Genomic DNA, 19966 nt, shown 5'->3' with positions numbered 1-19966 from the left:
GGGGGTCAGGGCTACAGGTCGCCAGTCGTTCAATGAGGAGATGGTGGAGGATTTGGGTACAGGGACGATGGTGGCCATTTTGAAGCAGGCTGGGACTACAGACAGAGAGAGGGAAAGGTTGAAGATGTGCGTGAACACTCCAGCCAGCTGAGCCGCGCATGACTTGAGGACGCGGCCGGGAATCCCGTCCGGACCAGTAGCTTTGCGTGCGTTCGCCTTCCTGAAGCACTTCCGCACATCCTCCTCAGACACAGTGTGCGCACTGACGTCATCCGCGGTGCGCACACTGTCCGGTCTCATGGTGTTCGCTGTGTCGAATCTAGCGTAGAATACGTTTAGATCCTCACACAGAGAGGCCGTGGTCTGCGGTGTGCTGGTTTTCCCTCTAAAGTCTGTGATCGTGTTTAGTCCCTGCCACATACTCCGAGGGTTGTCAAACTGTTGCTCCACCCTGTCCCTGTACTCACGTTTGGCTGCTTTGATCGTCTTCCGGAGTTGGTAATGTGCGTGTTTGTAGTCCGATGTGTTCGCGGAGGCAAAGGCGGTGTTCCGTGCCGCGCGAACATTTCCGTTAATCCAGGGTTTTTGATTTGGGAAGGATTTGACATTATGAACAATGCCGGGCATCCTCTGCACACGGTCGTAAACAATCAGAGGAGCCTATTCAGCGACAGGCTGCTTCTCCCAAAGTCAAAAACCAACAGACTTAAAAACTCCTTTGTCCCACACGCCATCAGACTGTTTAACTCCTCACTGGAGGGGAGAGGGAGGGGAGACAGGGGGACAAGGAAGGGCGGGAACAACTGAGCTGTAGGTGCTTCTCTACACTGTGCAATATTTGCAATATTTGTTTTTTGTTTTTGTTTTGTCTTTTTTCTTATATTTGACTGTCCAATAATCACTGTGCAATATACTCACTCAAATGAGCAATCCTATTTATCCATATTGTATATTCTGTATCTATATATGTGTATATGTGTATATATGGTGTATTTATACTTATATCCTTACTCTCATTCCCCTTAATGTATCTGTAACATGCAACTTCTTTCGGTGCTTTGCTACTGGAAACTGAATTTCCCGGAGGAACCCACCCGAGGGACTAATAAAGTTTCATCTAATCTAATCTAATCTAATCTAATCTAATCTAATCTAATCTAATCTAATCTAATCTAATAATCCACATTTCACTGTTTTACTCTTTGGTTCAGATGTGGATACTGTATTGTTCTCTCTTTGTGATTTTTTTTTTTCATGTTCAATCAAATGGTGGGTTTAATAAATTTGTCCATATTTCTAGAAATGAGAGCTGCTCCATCCAAAGTGGGATGGATGCCGTCTCTCCTAACAAGAGCAGGTTTCATCCAGAAGGTTTGCCAATTATCTATGGAGCCCACATCCAGGTGTCATTATTGCCGCCGTGAATCATAATTTTACTGAATTTACGTTTACCCTTAGCCAGCAGTTTTAAATTTTCCTCAATGTTGCCTGCTCTGGCCCCTGGAAGACAATTGTCTATGGTTGCTGGTGTCTCTAGCTTCACATGTCTGAGAACAGAATCGGCAATTACAAGAGTTTGACCCCAGTGGGTGGAACAGGAAGTGACACTCTACTGCAGAGAGCGAACCCCAAGTGACAGTGCCACCAAGAGCTTCCAGTCAGCCCTGGACTGATTGAAGAATAGTAACTATTGTGAGAATCACTTAAATACATCAGAGCTTATGTGTGCTATCTTAGATTAAATAAAAGTGCATTATTACATTTGGCAATACTATATAAAACATACTGATGCATGCTCATCATCCAGGTAAGCCAATCCCTAAAATTTGATTCTGTTCATCTGGACATAGTTTTTATTTTTCCTGAATTTTCACAGAGACAATAACAGGAGTCCTGATGGTGGGGGTCAGCAGCTGCCTATGTGTGCTTTGTGTCAGGATGTCCTGAAACATCCCGTTTCTACTAGCTGTGGACACACAGAAGATGACTCCTGTCCCCATAATGGAGAAAGATCGAGCAATGGACTGCAGTCAACTGGACAGAGGAGCTGTATACATAGTAAGATTGAACATCTGTCTACTAATAGATTTTTCAAACATTGAAGTTTTCTTCCTTTTTGGTCTTAAATATTATCATGTCTTTCAGCAGATGTTGATCTGCAGGAGGCTTTAGATAAACATAAGATCAGTCTGAGGAGGAGATGTGAATGTGTGACTGAAGGAAGTGATGAAACAGGAAGTAGAACCCTCCTCAACACCATCTACACTGAGCTCTACATCACAGAGGGACAGAGTGAAGAGGTTCATACCCAACATGAGGTGAGGCAGCTGGAGACAGCTTCCAAGATGGACGCCCTCCATGACGCTCCAATCAGGTGCCAGGACATCTTTAAAGCCTTACCTGACCAACAGAGACCCATCAGAGTGGTTCTGACCAACGGCGTGGCTGGTGTTGGAAAAACCTTTGCAGTGCAGAAGTTCACTCTGGACTGGGCAAAGGGCTTGGAGAACCAACATGTCAGTGTGGTGGTTCTGCTTTCATTCAGGGAGCTGAACCTGATCAGAGATGAGCAGTACAGTCTTCTGGAGCTGCTCCATGTTTTCCATCCAACATTACAGAAGGTCACAGCAGAGAAGCTGGCTGTCTCTCAGCTTTTGTTCATCTTTGACGGCCTGGATGAAAGCAGACTTTCATTGGATTTCACCAACAGGAAGCTGCTGTCTGATGTCACACAGAAGTCATCAGTCAGCCAGCTGCTGACAAACCTCATCCAGGGGAATCTGCTTCCCTCGGCTCTCGTCTGGATAACTTCCCGACCTGCAGCAGCCAATCAGATCCCTCCTACATGTGTTGACAGGCTAACAGAAGTACGAGGCTTCACTGACGCCCAGAAGGAGGAGTACTTCAGGAGGAGATTCAGTGATGAAGAGCTGTCCAGCAGAATCATCTCCCACATGAAGACATCCAGGAGCCTCCACATCATGTGTAGAATCCCAGTCTTCTGCTGGATCACTGCTACAGTTCTGGAGCACATGTTGACTACAGAGCAGAGAGGAGAGCTGCCCAAGACCCTGACTGACATGTACTCACACTTCCTGCTGGTTCAGACAAAGAGGAAGAAGAACAAGTACCCCGAGGGACATGAGACGAGTCCACAGGAGCTGACGGAGGCTGACAGGGAAGTTCTTCTGAAGCTGGGGAGGCTGGCGTTTGAACATCTGGAGAAAGGAAACATCATGTTCTACCAAGAAGACCTGGAGCAGTGTGGTCTGGATGTGACAGAGGCCTCGGTGTACTCAGGAGTTTGTACAGAGATCTTCAAAAGAGAGTGTGTGATCTTCCAGAAACCAGTCTACTGCTTTGTTCATCTGAGCATTCAGGAGTTTCTGGCTGCTGTCTACATGTTCCACTGTTTCACTAACAGGAAGACGGAGGTGCTGGAGGACTTCCTGGAAGATGAAATGAATGAAGAGGAGGAAGATGATGATGAGGATTATGATGAAGACTTGTATTACACATCTGTAGCTGACTTTTTGCACATGGGCCTAAACAAATCTCTTCAGAGTAAAAATGGCCACCTGGACCTGTTTGTCCGCTTCCTGTATGGCCTATGTCTGGAGTCCAACCAAATAATATTATGTGGTCTGCTGGGTCAGACAGAGAACAGTCCAGAAGTTATTGAGAGAATCATTAACAACTTGAAGGAGATGAAAGCTAAGTTTATTTCTCCTGACAGAATCATCAACATCTTCCACTGTCTGATGGAGATGAATGACCTCTCAGTACATCAGGAAATCTTGGATTTCCTAAAGTCAGAGAACAGATCAGAGAAGAAACTCTCTGAGATCCACTGCTCAGCTCTGGCCTACATGCTACAGATGACAGAGGAGGTTCTGGATGAGTTTGACCTGGATGAATACAACACATCATGGGAGGGTAGACTAAGGCTTATTCCGGCTGTGAGAAACTGCAGGAAGGCTCGGTGAGTCCAGATGTTAATATCATCCTAAAAACTGTAAAGATGCCATCAGCTGTCTGATATATACTCTAAGGTCTAGAAGTATGTGAATGGTGACACAACTTTATAGTTTGTTCTCTTCACACTAAATTTATTTAAAATGAAAATAGTGTGATAATTTCAGATTCTGAGCTTTAATTTGAAGTTTCAACAAAAACGTTGAAAAGGTTTTTTTTGGTCATTTTCATACAAAATCTTCTTTTCTTAATGGTAAATAAGGAATTTTGTTAAAGCTCTTTGGAATAATTGAAATCTGAACCTGTGGAGTATAGAATGGATTTCCTCCTGCCTTTGGTTTGCTCTTCAGCCGTGACATGCAGCTGCATAGGCTTCACATAAACGGGTTTTATATTCCTCCTGGGTCTGTTGAGTTTACACAATATTTTAGATCACTGTCTATGTGTCTTGTGAAGCTTTGGTACATGTTAGTGACTGGGAGAGTAATATCTTCCTGTACATCTGACAGTAGGGCTGGGCCATATTGTACCGTTCACGGTAATACCGATACAATGTTAGGCAACGATAAGAAAATGAAATATCGCGATAGAATATGGGTAAAACGCGCCTTTGTTTTCATACGCACATGGCCGATTGAGTGAAACAGATGAACCAGAATTGGTTTGTAAAAATGGTGAAACTTCAGTGATGTGGAAGTGATTTGGTGTTTGTCCATCAGATACCCACCAAAGCACATTTTTCTTTGTAGAACACGCAAGCGGGCCGTCGTTATTGCCGTATTTGTCGGACTAAGGTGCTCGTAAATCTGGGAGTGATCTGGGTCCTAAACTCCTTTCCCTTCAGGTTCCAAAGTCAAACGAACACTGCAGCATCACTGAGAGTTAAAATCAGAATCAGAATCAGAATACTTTATTCATCCCGAGGGAAATTAGGGGTTACAGCAGGCAGCACGCTAATGGCGCATGCGCACTCACAAAGGAACCTTCTGACCAACTTTACACAAACATCACATTGGGGAGACATGTCAGAAAGGTAGGCTGATAGGAAAAAACAACGAAAATACACTACATGAGGTAAGAGGAGAAGAAAAAAAAACTCCACTCAGACTGAGCTCCTGGTGGGAGAACAGTTTGATAACAGAAAAAACACCTCAGCACAAAAGCACATGACTATCAATACACCATAGAAACACGAGACAAGCAACAGGGGCGGGTAAAGGGTAAGAGAGAGCCGGCGTAGACAGCGCATCCGGTCCTGCAGCATCTGCGCTGGTCCAGTTGACTGCTATCTTCCCCGGTAGGGCACAAGCATCGAAGGCGTTGGAAAGGGAGGGGGATGAGTGAGTGCTTGTCAGTGTAAGTGTGTGTGTGTGTGTGTCCAGAGTTCAGCGGAGACAGTGTCCTTCGCACTATCAGGCTAAGTAAACAGTCTGCCAGCCAACCCAGGTGGCCTTCATGGGACGGGAAGAATAGTCATCACACAGTCGTTATCAGGGAGTTGTTTTGGTGGGCTCCAGCCTTGGGCCTGCAGCTGGCGCCGTGGTGTCCGAATGTTGAATATTGTTGATTTCTGTTTTGTGAGCAGCTCGAATTTTAGCACTCTGAGACTGGTCCCTCAACTTCGCGTTGGAGAGCCGCGAGCCTCCCCATGATGGTATCAAACTTCAGTTCCAAGGTGTTGTCAGTCTTTTGATTCTGAGACTTCACAACTGCAGTGATCCGTTCTGCGATGTTTTCCAACTGTCGCTCAAGGGTGTCATTTTGAGCAGGCCTCTCTCTGATGTTTCCCCTCATACGCTCAATGGTGTTGTTTTGAGCCTTCACAGCAGCAGTAAGCGTCTCCAAGGTGTTGACCATATTACGTTCGCTGTGAGAGGTCGCACCTCGTCCCGGCGCTTCGAATCCAGCGGGCAGCCATGTGGGGGTTTGAACAGCCGGTTCCGCTCTCTTATTTCTCTGATAAAGCAGGGCTAGGCCAACGCCGATCAGCATGAACCCTGTTATCATGGTTCCGAATAGGTAGATATCTTCAGCGTCCTCGATCGACAGTCCCGCCAGGCACACAGTCCTCCAGTTCTGCCACCCGTCCATCGTGTAACCGGCAGGGAAAGTCCCTCCAGGGCACTCAGGCTCTCCCGAGCCCCGACTTCTCGTTGAGAAAAGGGTGTCAATAGCACTCAGAGACCAGTTGATCAAATCCATAATTGTCTTTTAGGTTTAGAGAACGACAGTGAGAGACTGTTCCAGGGAAAGTAATGCACGCAAGACAAGACGAGGACATAGAGGCAAGCAGGGAAGATAAGGGTGAGGAGGAGAGGAGAAGTGCGACCGCCTTCGCTGAGAGCTGAGAGAGCTAAAAACTGTCTAAATTCTTTCGTCTTTAATAAAACGATCAGCATTGCTGCTTTACCAGGTGTAACTATGAAGTTTGACATCCAGGTAGAGCTGGGCGATATGAGATTTTTTCATATCACGATATGTTTTTTTCATTTCAGTCGATAACGATATCTATCACGATATAAGCCAAATAACTATATTTGTAAGATTTAAATGTGCCGTTGCTCACAAGTAAAATGTGAAATAATCAGCAGCTTGTTTTGATTTAAATATTTATTTCTCATAATAAGTTCAACAGGGTAGATGTACTTAAGGAACATGAGACTTTTTCAGATAAATAAAGGCAAATATTGCAAACTACACAAAAGGCAGCTGCTAAAGCGTTTAAGTTTCAAAATAGAACAAACGAAACAGACTAAATTGTCAAATCCACTTAGAAACAAAATATTAATTCTAAAAATAAATCTTAGTTTGTTTTACAGAAGAACAGACAAAACTGACTAACTTTTGTCAATATCAAATAAACTGAGAACTAAAAGGAAATTCTCAATCTCTCCTTGTTGTATAGCTTATCTTTTCAAACAGTTTTAACAGTTACTTTAGTCTGACAAAAGCCGAATGACGAATCAGCGCTTCCAGTCAGAGACTGAGGCTACGTCCACACGTACACGGGTATTTTTGAAAACTGAGATTTTCCGTTTTCGTTTTAAAAAATAATCCCGTCCACACATAAAGGCAGAAATGAAGGAAAACGCTGCTATGAACATGCCAAAGCAGCAGGTGGCGCTAGATTCCTAACCGTGCAGAAATGTTGGCCAATCAGAAGTCTAGAAGCCTCGGTGGGAAAAAGTAAACAAAGCTGGGGCATAGAAGCAGAACCGAGTCGTATGTGTGGAGGGACAGTAACTGTGTATATATGTAAGCATTTAAAACACTGCAGAGAGTAGAATTAACAGTAACAGTATTGTAGAAATTCATTTCACCGAAACAATAACGTGGCGCACAGTGTGACGCATGCACCAGTTTATTGTATTTCCAGACTTGTTTTCGGCACAATTTACAGTGCACGCTACTCTATTTTTTGTCAGACTTGAAATAGCCAAAATACCTTCACACTACGGAGCTTCTATGGCTCTTCCGTTCGACAATCTCTCCGGCATTGGAACCATCATCTGTTTTCTCTTAAGGTCACGCTCGGTTGATTTTTCTAGTCGGCACACTCATTTCCTCCATTACGCGCTGGCTCCATTACCCGCTGGCTGCTTCCCAAACAAACACACGTGCGGCTTGGCACTTGTGCTGTACGTAACAAGTCACGCGACGTGACGCTGCGGCTGTGATTGGTTCGGCTCTGCGCTACTTAATTTGGATTGGCTGACCTTTTTTTTTTTTAAGAGGACAAGCGCAGCGAGGTCTATCGCGATAGCTTAATTTCTCTATCGAGTAAAAGTTATATCGCGATACATATTGTTATCGTTCTATCGCCCAGCTCTACATCCAGGCATCCATGAAAAAAGAATTTATTACATTTAACGAAGTTAGAAGTTAGCAGGAAGCTAGCGGAAGTTAGCTCGCTAGTTTCGCTAGTTACCTAAGCATGATAAAGCATGTTCTGACTGAGAGATTTCTGAAAAAATTCAAACGTACTGCTCTGCTATCACTTCCAACATACATGAAGACAGGAAACTAAACAGCAGTGACGTTTGTAGGGTTACTGAAGTTGGGCTAGCTGGTATATAATGATGTGCTACGTGATCGCTAGCGACACAGCTATGTTAGCAGCTATGTTAGCATAATATAAACAGTGAAGCTGGAGGAATCAACGCTAACACTTTTCCCCTCGATAAAAGTTAACGTGAGGGTTCCTGGTGGTTAGGGACAAATGCAATTGCACGGCAGGATGCTGTAAACGGACCAAACTTCAGTCAGGAGAACAACTGAGATAATCCATCCACATTACGAAGTTAGCCATTAATATACTGCAACATGGGAATAGAGCAGCTGTGATAGAATACAGCATTAATGAATCAATAGTACAGAAGTGGAGGAAGCAAGAAGAATGAGTTCAATAAAGTTTGATTTATCTGACTGCTTTGTTTCGCTTAATGTGTCTTATAATTCCGTGCACCCTATGGTCCGAAAAATACATATTTGACCTTTTTTATTTGGCACACTGCAGTTTAATGTAGCAAAGCACCTCTTTTTAACTTCAGTGGACATTATATATGGTTATGCTCAGGATATGTCAGCCCATTTCTACTGGAAATGCCTTTTGGTTAAACTTTCAGCAAGGAATATGCATTTTCACTGTTAAATTTTTATATAGCTTTAATGCACATAAAAAAAACAGCTGCTTGTTTAAGTGAAAATAAATGGATGGGGTTTTTTTTGCGCTAGTAAAGTTGTGGAGTTGTATTTTGTCTCGCATCAATTATATTGTCAGTTATATCATTATCGCAAATTGTCAAATATATATCGTGATAAATATTTTTGGCCATATCGCCCTGCTCTATCTGACAGTTCTGTTGTGGTGTCATTTTTGACATTTAGAGGTGTCCGCTCCATCTTTTGTTCTTCCATCCATTATCTTGGAGGTTGATCTGACTTTCATGTGTTCAAAGAATGTTGTTTTAGAATTGATCAGCCTTTCCATTAATTTGTTTTTGTAAATTACTTGTTATGTTTTTTGTTTTTGTCTTGAGGCTAACGAGTAGTTGAATGTTGTGCTTTGCTCTGTGAAGTTTTCTTTAGTAGTGTTGTTTACAGTCCGAATGGGCCAGGGGAAGAAGCTGTTTGTGAGTCTGGAAGCGCTGACCAAAGGCCAGTGGGTCAAACAGGTGATGGGCGGGATGTAAGGGGACATATGTGATGGCCCTGGTTTTCCTGAGACAGGACGATCTGGCGATGGGTTCCAGTCTAACTATATCCCTGAAGGAGTTTCTCAGTGTTGTTCTCTAAAATCTAAATAATTATGGATTTGATCAACTGGTCCCGTAACAGAATTGACACTCTCCTGGGCTTGGGAGAGTCCGATTGTCCTGCAGACACGTTTGCTGCCGGATACTCAATGGTCGGTTGCGTCGTGTGTCTGGTGACACTTTCGATGGAGGACATCTACCAATGCGGAACCACAATAACAGATTTCTGGCTGACTGGAGCTGGCTCGGACCTGGCTTATTGAAGAACAAGAAGCGGCTACAGCTGTTCAAAATCCCATAAGGCTGGCCAACATGATAGACGATTGGCAGGGCTGTGAGTACTCAGACTGTGTTTTGAATGCAATATGGATAAGATCTTGGAGAAGAACAATGGGAATTGAGAGAATTGGGGACCAGTGATGGACATTAGACCAACTGTAAAAAATTGGATGCAGTTGTTCGCACTAAACCCAAACATTCACCATCTTCGCTCATGCAACTATCCCAGTGGCGCCAGCTGAAGGCTTGCCATGGTCGAAGCTGACTAGAACAACAAAATTCTCCATGATAACAGGATTGTTGTCAGAACTCTTTGTACCTCCTTCAAGGCCACCTGGGTCCACTGGAGACTGTTGACCTTCGCTTAACCGGGCGTGGTGACACTTTCTCTCAGCTGAGCATGGGATACACGCACACGCACAAAACATGTACACTGATACTGATACACCCTCACTATCACCCCCACTCCCCCGAATCTAACGCCTCCTCCCATGCTTTGGTTCCCTCCCGGGGCAGATGGCAGGTCAACTGGACCAGTGCAGACATGCTGCAGGACCGGATGCACTGTCTACACTGGCTGTCTCTTACCCTTACCCACTCCTGTTGCCCGTCTTGTGTTTCTATGGTGTATTGACAGTTAGGTGCTTTTTGTGCTGGGGTGTTTTTTTTCTGTTCTCTTTTTTTTTTTTTTTTTTTTTGTGTCCCGTTTGGATCTTTAGCCATCAGAATTGTTGTCTTAAGGCCAAGAAAGATGCCAAGCGGATTTATTTTACCAAGTGGATCATCATGGCCTTGCCATATTGGTCCATTTGATTGACCTTTATTATAATTATGAATTTATTTTATTTTCAGTTGCTACAAACGGGACAGACATGACTGTGGGATAGGACAGGGGGAAAGAATGAAAGAAAGAGAGGGAGAGAAAGAAAACCAAAGGGGAGAAGAGACGGTGAGAAGGGGGGGAAGAAAGAAAAAACAAAACAAAAAACAAACAAACAAAGAAAACAAAACACCTGGGTCACCTGTATGGAGAAAAAAAACAGAAGAGAAAGCAAACAACAAAGAGCAACATACTAAAAAAAAAATGGCAGCATCACAATAAACTAGCTAGCAGTAGATATCAGTAGATACTAAATAATAAACGATATTGTGCAGCGCGCAAGATAGACAGCGCACAATGTGCTTTGAGGCAGCAGCCAAGAAAGCTGTAGTCCGCGTCTGTGAATACCCGTTGGTACACCTGTGTGCATACCTGTGTGGATCAGCATGCTTGCATTCCAAAGGTTTCTCCATGTAACGATCTGCTAGGGAGTGTGGGGAGCCACAGCCCCGTCCTCCAGGGTATGAAGCAGGTATGGAGGAGATCAAAACTCCAGACATCCAGAGGCCCCCAGAACACAAGAGACCAAGGAAGACCAACAGAGGGGCAGCCGCGCCACTGTCCCAGTAAGAGCTGAGGAGAGTCCCAGATGAGGGGTCACTCAGCAGCCGCGGAGCAGAAGCCAGGGGGAGTTGCAGTGACGCGCCCGTGAGCTCCGCCGGCAGCCAGCTGTGCCTGAGTGACCGAGCCCCAGGCCGAGAGGCCGGGGGCACCCCACCTCCGAAGTGGCCCGAGCGAGCCCCAGGCTCCAGGCCCCGATAAGCGGCCGCCAAGGAGTGAGCCGGTGTGTACCCGGACGCCCACCCCCAGACACAAAGAACCACCAACGCACCGTTTCTGTTCTCAAACTGTTCTCCCATTAGGAGCTCAGTCTTAGTGGAGTTTTTTTTTTCTTCTCTTCTGACCTCATGTTATGTATTTTTGTTGTTTTTTCCTATTAGCCTACCTCTCTGACATGTCTTCCCAATGTGATGTTTGAGTAAAGCTTGGTCAGAAGGTTCCTTTGTAAGTGTGCATGCGCCATTAGCGAGCTCCCTGCTGTAACCTTTAAAATCCTTTGGGATAAATAAAGTATTCTTTTTCTGATTCTGATTAAGAAAAATAATTAAATAAAGCAGTGGGGGTCGCACTCTTGACTAGAGCATATGTATCCAGTAAGGGTCCCCAGGCTAGGCCCCTCTAATTCCCATGCCTATCTCGGATATGTGTGAGATATATATAACTGAAGCCAGGCTTGGATATTGTCTGGGTTAACAAATTACATGTCAGGTGTCCTGGTGTCCTGGCTACTGGAACAAGTAAGCATAAAGGGGTCAAGGAATGAGAATAGGAAGATATAACATGAAGAGTATGTGGGACCCATGGAATCTTTAACACCTGGCAAGGGGGAGCCAGGATGTCAAGTAAGCGGGGCGATGTCATTATCCCCACCCTCTGAGATTGGGTACCAAGTCCCAAGAACATCTGGGCATTGAAGGTGTTGAGTGTGAGAGCAGGATTATAACTAAGCTGGAAACCTGGGCCCTCCATGGCTGATTACCAAGACTGTAGGAAGTGTCCTTTGAAGGTCTACTAAAAAATCCTACAGCGACCATCACCAAAACCAACCAGTTAATCTACACCACGGCAGCAGTGATCACTGAGATGCTTGGCTACAAGATCAACAGCCACAACGAGCGGTACCCTCCATGGAGTAAGAGACTAGAGGCCAAGATAAAGGCAACACAAAGGGAAGTTAGCCAACTACTAGTGCTGCAGAAAGGTGTGATGAAGACAGGGATGCCTAAGAAGTATAGCAAGCTTCCCATACCTGAGGCCTTAGTCTTTACTTGGTCTTTGAAGTCTTTGCTTGGCAAGTTCTGAGTTCAAAATGGGATACATCCCCAAAGGTGGTTGCGAATGACGACCAGAGATCCTGTGGCTAACCAGCTGGACATGGTGTCTGTCTGTGTGAATAGTTAGATTGCTTTATTTTCACTGAAAGGGACAGCATATAATACTTATTGTATTTTTAGCATATGACAGTAAAAAGATTCTCTCAGCCTCATGTGTCCCAAGACAAATCCTTCACAATGTCTGCTTTCCTTTGACTGATTTTTAACAAACTTCGTTATTTCATAACTTATTTACTCTTCTTTGTTTTTCATCACGATTTCATAGTTGCTGTGCATGCTATTAATTGCACATAAATGCACTGAAATTTCGTTCTAACCTGCAGTAACCGGTGTATGCACTAAATGATAATAAGTTGGCTATTCTATTCTATTCTATTCTATTCTATTCTATTCTATTGTAGTATAAGGCCCTTACCAGCCACTTGTGGCACTGTACCTTTAATTGCTGTTCATTGTGGGATAACGTATTTATTCTTCTATAGCTCAATTACCTTTATGATGTTCCATCCATTCATTCTCTTCCACTTATCCTTTATAATGTGTATTTTTTATTATTAATGTACTAACAAACATGACCGTGAGAGGCCACAGTGGGTAGGTAGGTGTCCGTTGACATCCACTCACTTTGGTCTTCCATGAGATAAATATGACTCAACAGCTATGAGTGCTCCACAGTGCACTTTTTTAACTTTCCATTTACAGTGATTGCCATTTTTGTTTTCTGTCCTTAGTATTTAGGATAAATCCCTGACTTCCATTGTTTCTTCAATCTCAGACTTTCTGAATGTTGGCTGTCAGAGACTCACTACAAAGTTGTGGCCTCTGCCCTGAAGTCTGACCCCTCCCACCTGACGGAGCTTGACCTGACAGGAAGTAAACTGCAGGATTCAAGACTGAAGCAGCTGTCTACTGGACTGGAGAGTTCAAACTGTCGACTTAAAACACTGGTGTTAGTTTAATTTTTGCCTTTTGAACCTCATAAATCACAACTTTTAGTCACAAATAACTTTTTAGTGGTGATTTGGGGCTGTGTGGAAACCTGTGTTTACGACTTTCAAGTTTAAAACATAGTGTATCCAGAAAGTATTCACAGTGCTTCACTTGCACATTTTGTCATCTTACATTCCAAAAGTGATTAAATTCATTTTTTCACCTCAAAATTCTATATACTTTGTTGAAGCACCTTTGGCAGCAATTACAGCCTCAGGCCCTCTTGGGTATAATGTTACAAGCTTGGGGTAGCAGATTTCAAATGGTTGACTGCGTTGTGACGACAGACACAGACTGGCTGGAAACTGGATTTATTTCTAAAAGACAAAGTGCAGCAGCAAAATCAGTGTCACTCAGCAACAGCAGGCCTCTCCTCATCCCAGTGTGGAGTCCATGCAGCTCTGCTTACAATATATAAAAGAAAATACAATCTATCAAAACAACGGTGTGGATTCTCCCAACAGCCACTTTAAAATCAAATGTTATAGTGGGGTAAAACAGAGACAAATATGAAGCCACTAATAATAACTTGTAATATTTAAATCCCCACTAAGATGGATCAATTACACAATACATATTCAAACAACTTTAACTTTTCTCAACATGGCTGAAAATACTATTCAGTGTGCAGCCTCAGGTCATGAACTCATTATACACATAAAACAAAACCTATACATTTACTATACAAGACAAAGTGCAGCAGCAAAATCAGTGTCACACAGCAACAGCAGGCCTCTCCTCATCCCTGTTTAGCACAAGTAAGGACCACATAAACGGATGGTGTAACAGATAAAATGAAGTTCCAATTACTATTTGTCTCGTTCAAAGCAATCAAAAACACTTTGGGAGCTTTTAGCCATAAGAACTAATACTTAGCAAAGAAAAATACAACAAATTTAAATGTACAATTTAGTACAGGGAGAGGAGCTACAGAAAGTGTGCCTCACCAGTGTGGAGTCCATGCAGCTCTGGCTGGGAAACCCCACACATGCAACATGTTTACAAGTGGCATCACACTGATTAATGCCCCACTTCAACAGTGACACATGGAACCTTAGTTTTACAAAAATTTAATTTACACAATAAAAAATAAATAAACTGTATACAGTTTATTTATTTTTTATTGTGTAAATTAAATTAAATAAAATAAATAAACTGTATACAGGGCAGCACGGTGGCACGGTGGTTAGCACTGTTGCCGCACAGCAAGAAGGTCCTGAGTTCAATTCCACCATCAGGCCGGGGTCTTTCTGTGTGGAGTTTGCATGTTCTCCCCGTGTTTGCGTGGGTTCTCTCCGGGTACTCCGGCTTCCTCCCACCGTCCAAAGACATGCAGCTTGTGGGGATAGGTTAATTGATTATAATCCAGCAGCAATGTAGCCATTGCTGCAGAAAAACCACAGAAATTTCGAAAACATGATGTTTCCACAACCGGCACGTTGTTGTTGCTGTCATTGCTGCTGCTGCTCGTCTACTTCTGAGTCTTGGCGTGCTGCTTAAACAGGGAAGGCATGATTGAACAATGGTTACTAGCTCTTGACCTCCCTTGATCATCCTTGCTCAGTACACTTACTCAAAGGATATCCTCGGTGTCACAGGGAAGCTGAGAGCTGCTACCTGGGCCCACTCCCACCGGCAAGGGCAACAGCTGCAGCAACCACTGTGTGGGTGGCTGCCAGGTGATGTTGCCACCACCAGCACATTGTTGCTGTCATTGCTGCTGCTGGTTCTCTCCTCCAACTCTCCACTCATTTGAGTCCCGACGTACTGCTTAAATAGGGCAGGCATGATTAAACCAAGGTTACCAGCTGTCTATCATCCTCTCCTGGCAATTCCCCCAAAACCGACTGCACTGCTGGAAAAAGTAAAGCCCTGTGAATATTTTCTGGATGCACTTCAAATTACTTTTAATAGTTTCTAGTTTTGGTTTGAAAGTACATTACTTTTTGTGCTGTGAGTAGTATTCTTCTTGAAATTGTGCAGGCAAATATACAAAAAAAGTCCTCAATTTATTTGTTGTACATTTGTTACAATATATAGATCAACTTCTATTACTGATCAGTGAAGCATATTTGAGTAATTTTACATGATAATAATGTTAACCTTTTCTGCTTGGTATTATTCTGTAACAACAGACTTGCTAACTGTGGACTAACAGAGATCAGTTGTGATTCTCTGGTCTCAGCGCTGAAGTCTAACCCCTCCCACCTGAGAGAACTGGACCTGAGCAGAAACAACCTGCATGATGTAGGAGTGGCAGGACTTTCTGCTGGATTACAGAGTCCTGACTGGAGACTAGAGACTTTGAGGTCTGAAACAATATTTAGATATTTTTTTAATGATATGCATGAAATAATTTTATTTGATTTCTAAAATGGTAACTAAGAGGTACTGTATACCCAAAACCAAAAGCCTGGAATTTGATGCACATGCTGGCAAAAGTTTGTGTCTTTTTGGAAGACTCTATCATATGAATGTATTAGTTGACAATAGCTGGCTGGCTTTAAAATGTAAAATATTATTCACAGTTTCTTCAAATTGCCCAAAAGCATCAAACAAGAAGAAAGGCGGAAAAAAGCAAGATTTAACCTTAACATAAATAAATAAACAAACAAATAATAATAAACACATGCAATTCAATTCAATGCACTTTTATTTACACAGCACCAAATCAAAACAAGAGTTTTATATTGTAAGCTAGAAGCTACAATAATACATGCAGAGGGGAAAAAACCCCAACGATCATATAACCCCCTAAACAAACACGTTGGTGACAGTATAAACGAAAAAGTCCCTTTCAACAGCAAAAGAATCATCTTCTGCAACTGGTTGGGGAAAGGGAAGAAAGACTTTACAGACATGCTGTGGAAGAGAGACAGAAATTTATAAAAACTAATTATTCAATGCCGATAGGTCTATTAACACATATTGGGAGAGAGAAGGGTGAGTCCAGAAGAAACACCCAGTGCAGCATGGAAATCCTCCAACAGCCTACACCTATTGCAGCATAACTAATGGAGGATTCAGGGTCACCTGATCCAGCTCTAACTATATGCTTTAGCAAAAGGAAAACAAAGGAAATTTTGAAGCCTAATCTTAAAAGTAGAGATAGTGTCTGTCTCCTGAATCCAAACTGGAAGCTGGTTCCACAGAAGAGGGGCCTGAAAACTGAAGGCTCTGCCTCCCATTCTACTTTTAAATACTCTATGAACAACAAGTAAGCCTGCAGTGTGAGAGCGGAGTGCTCTAATAGGTTGATATGGTAATATAAGGTCATTAAGATAAAATAAGGGGCCTGTTAAGAAAGCAGTCCTAAATATTTGTTTAGTATGTGCGTTGAAGGACATATCCTGGTCAAAAATGAATCCAAGGTTCCTCATAGCATTACTGGAGGCACAGGTAATGCCATCCAGAGTAAGACTCTAGTTAGATACCATATTTCTAAGATTTTCAGTTTTGGTATCTTTTCATGTGTGAATTGGATGCGTTGTTATCGATATCTGGTGAGATTTAATGTCAAAAGAACCTTTTTGAAAAATATTTACTTAGAAAAATTTGTTGTTGTGTTTTTGATATTTTTTCCTTTTTTTTCTTTTATAAACTCAGACTAAGGTCCTGCAGTTTGTCAGAGATCAGCTGTGTTCATTTAGGTTCAGCTCTGAAGTACAATTTGTGCTATCTGAAAGAGTTGGACCTGAGTCAAAACGAGCTACAGGAATCAGGAGTGGAGCAGCTTTCAGCTGGACTAGAAAGTCCAAAATGTAGACTGGAAACCTTGAGGTCTGTGTTTGACAGTGTCACATATCTATAATCTCATCCAAAGTAATCTAGGTTTACTATAAAGGTCTCCTTTATAGTAACCTTTATTCAATAATTCTAAATGTAAAGAATTAATAATAATTCTTCAAATTGTTCTGTAGTGACTTGTCTATTCTCAGACTCACCAGACAATTAAAAAAGTCAGGACTACTGCCAGTAACATTACATGACGAGCAAAATTTTGTGACTGAATTGTAAATAAATGTACTGTAATTTCAGACTTACTCACTGTGAACTACCAGGAAGCTGCTGTACATTTCTGGGCTCAGTTCTGAAGTCAGTCTCTTCCTGTCTGACAGAGCTAGACTTGAGCCACAACAAATTGCATGACTCCGGAGTAAAACTTCTGTCTGCTGGGCTGGAGAATCGAAATTGTAGCCTGACGACTTTAAGGTAAAAAATCAAATTTCTCCTTTTGCAGAGTCTGAATCCCAGGAATAATTATTTTGCATATATATATACATATATATACATACATACACACACACATATACACACACACACACACTCACACACACACACACACACACACACACACACACACACACATATATATATATATATATATATATATATATATATATATATATATATAAAACTTTAGACTTAAGACTCTAAGGTATAATATCTATTTTCCCTATGTGGAGACTATAAAAAACAGCAGTCACTGTTAAATAAAAATCTTTCCTTCTACAGGATAAAGAACTGTCAGATTACAGATAAAGGCTGCGATTATCTGTCCTTAGCTCTTAACTCGACCCAATGTCCCCTAAGAGTGCTTGACCTGAGTTTGAACAAGTTAAAGAAAACTGATGAAGAACTGAAGCTGATGTTTTGGTCTCTGAAGGCACTTCATTAAAGACTCTGGTCAGGTCAGTAAAGTAATAGACTTGCCTATTTTGGACAGATTTCAAAACTAGCCACCAACAGAAAGTCGTTTGTCAAATGTTTATTTTGAATAATTTCTGAGTTGACCCAAAAGTAATTTGTTGTTTTGATCCATGCAGGTTTACATGAACCTGGAGTATGGAGGAGGAGACATCCTTCATTAAGCTGCCTATCACCACCCTGAGTTCATATTCAAACATCCTAGAATTACTTATTATTTTATTTTGTCTTCCTTCCCTTAGATAGTCATTTGATGTCTTTATTTAAATTTATATAAAGGCTTTCATTTGATTCAGTGAACTACAGTCGTAAGGTCTATAAGAAGATGTGAATGCACCATTATGGGAAATCCCTACCGTGACCAACTACACCCTACACCTTGTTGGCAGGGATCACTACTATGCTTGGCTACAAGATAAAAAGCAGTACTTTTAATGGAGAATGAAACTAGAGGCCAAGATCAATGTAGCATGGAGGGCAGTTAGCCAACTATCAGAGCTGCACAAAGATGTGATGTAAAAAGGAATGCTAGGTACAGCAAGCTGCCAATACCTGAGGCCTTAGAAACTGCCAAGCAAAGACTCATTCACTTGAAATGGTAAACCAGAGAGATAGAAGCCATTATAACAAACAAGATGTTCTCCACTGAACCATCCAAGGTGTACTCTCAGTGTCAGATGAACAATATGAGAAAAGCCCCACCAAGGCTGGAGACAGAACAATACTGGAAGACCTAATGGGAGAAGGATGCAACCTGTGGCTAGCAGAGCTGGGAGAAGATTACAGCAAGGTCCCTGAACAGGATCCAGTAACATCACAGTTGTAGACATCCAACACAGAGTAGCTGCTAATGGTTAAACGCAACCATAAAAGCTAATTGAACAGTGGGCAGTCCTGATCCCCAAGGGTCCTCAGAAGGGATCTGTCCAATCCAACTACCAGCCAATAACCTGCCTCAGATTTTCAGTACCACGTGGAAGCTCCTGTCGGGCATCATAGTGGCTAAGATGAACAGGCATATGGCTCAATAAAGGCAGAGATAGAAATTAGCAGAAACACCAGAGTGGAAAACTCAACACCATGCAGATCGATAGTGGAATGCGTAGAACTATACAACATCAACAGGACCCTAAGAGCTTTCATCAGGAATTCAGTGGTAATGTTGTTAACAACAATGCAGAACAACTTCAAGCCGATTACACAGGTCACCATCAAGTGCATGATTTACCAAGGCAATTTAAATGTTATCTGGAAATTACTAGACAAGAGAGGGTTTTCAAGAAAAATTCTTAAATGTTCATTTTCTATGCCATATGTTAAAACAAGATCTGGAATGTGTCATTTTTAGCATCTACATGGATGTTAAAAGTATTCGGCCACCTTGAACTTTTCCACATTTTGTCACATTACAGCCACAAAGATGAATCAATTTTATTGGAATTCAATGTGAAAGACCAATACAAAGTGGTGTACAGGTGAGAAGTGGAATGAAAATCATACATGATTCCAAACATGTTTTATAAATAAATAACTACAAAGTGGGGTGTGCGTAATTATTCAGCCCCCTGAGTCAATACTTTGTAGAACGACCTTTAGGTCCAACATTTAGAAAAAAGGAATTGAATTCGTTTACTACTTCAGTCTTGTCTTCGACAACTTGATTATTCTTAATAAAATAATTAGGCCGATCTAAGGGTGTGTTCTTGTTACCCAATACCTCCTTAAAAATATTCCAAATGCCCTTAATATTATTCTTGTTTTCCTGAAAAAGTTTATTATAGTAGTCTTTCTTGGCTTTCCTCAATATTAATACCAACTTATTTTTATAAACTTTATATTTCATTTCCGCATTCTTAGTTCTCTGTGTTATATAATTCCTATACAAATTATTTTTCTTTTTACATGCATTTGCAAGACCCTTAGTTATCCAAGGTTTCATATTCTTATTCTTTTTCTTATACTTAAATGATACCAATGGACAATGT

The 19966-nt window shown here is 42.1% G+C and overlaps 1 protein-coding gene across 7 annotated transcripts in view; it reads left to right on the top strand.

The window, feature by feature from the left end:
- The window catches only part of LOC147321506 (protein NLRC3-like), a 55828-nt gene extending 36306 nt beyond the window's left edge, over positions 1-19522 (top strand). For 4 of the 7 annotated variants that reach the window (XM_086305496.1, XM_086305498.1, XM_086305497.1 and 1 more), the window contains 8 exons: positions 1877-2058; positions 2146-3982; positions 13060-13233; positions 15410-15583; positions 16881-17054; positions 17313-17486; positions 17790-17965; positions 18101-19522. In XM_086305496.1, coding sequence (XP_086161622.1) covers positions 1877-2058; positions 2146-3982; positions 13060-13233; positions 15410-15583; positions 16881-17054; positions 17313-17486; positions 17790-17952 — 2878 coding nt within the window. In that variant the 3' untranslated portion in view covers positions 17953-17965; positions 18101-19522. Of the gene's footprint in view, positions 1-791; positions 1693-1876; positions 2059-2145; positions 3983-13059; positions 13234-15409; positions 15584-16880; positions 17055-17312; positions 17487-17789; positions 17966-18100 lie in introns of those variants that run through there. The other 3 variants (XM_086305501.1, XM_086305500.1, XR_015130970.1) reach the window with 3 other exon arrangements.
- The last annotated feature ends 444 nt before the right edge of the window (positions 19523-19966 follow it).

This window comes from Aulonocara sp. 'chitande type north' Nkhata Bay, linkage group LG9, assembly GCF_057382095.1.
Source record: "Aulonocara sp. 'chitande type north' Nkhata Bay isolate Kocher_YH1m ecotype deep benthic linkage group LG9, A_spYH_male_GT1.1, whole genome shotgun sequence".
NCBI classification, from domain to species: Eukaryota; Metazoa; Chordata; class Actinopteri; order Cichliformes; family Cichlidae; genus Aulonocara; species Aulonocara sp. 'chitande type north' Nkhata Bay.
Note: the sequence above shows the minus strand (reverse complement) of the source record. Positions and strands in the feature narration are given on the sequence as shown.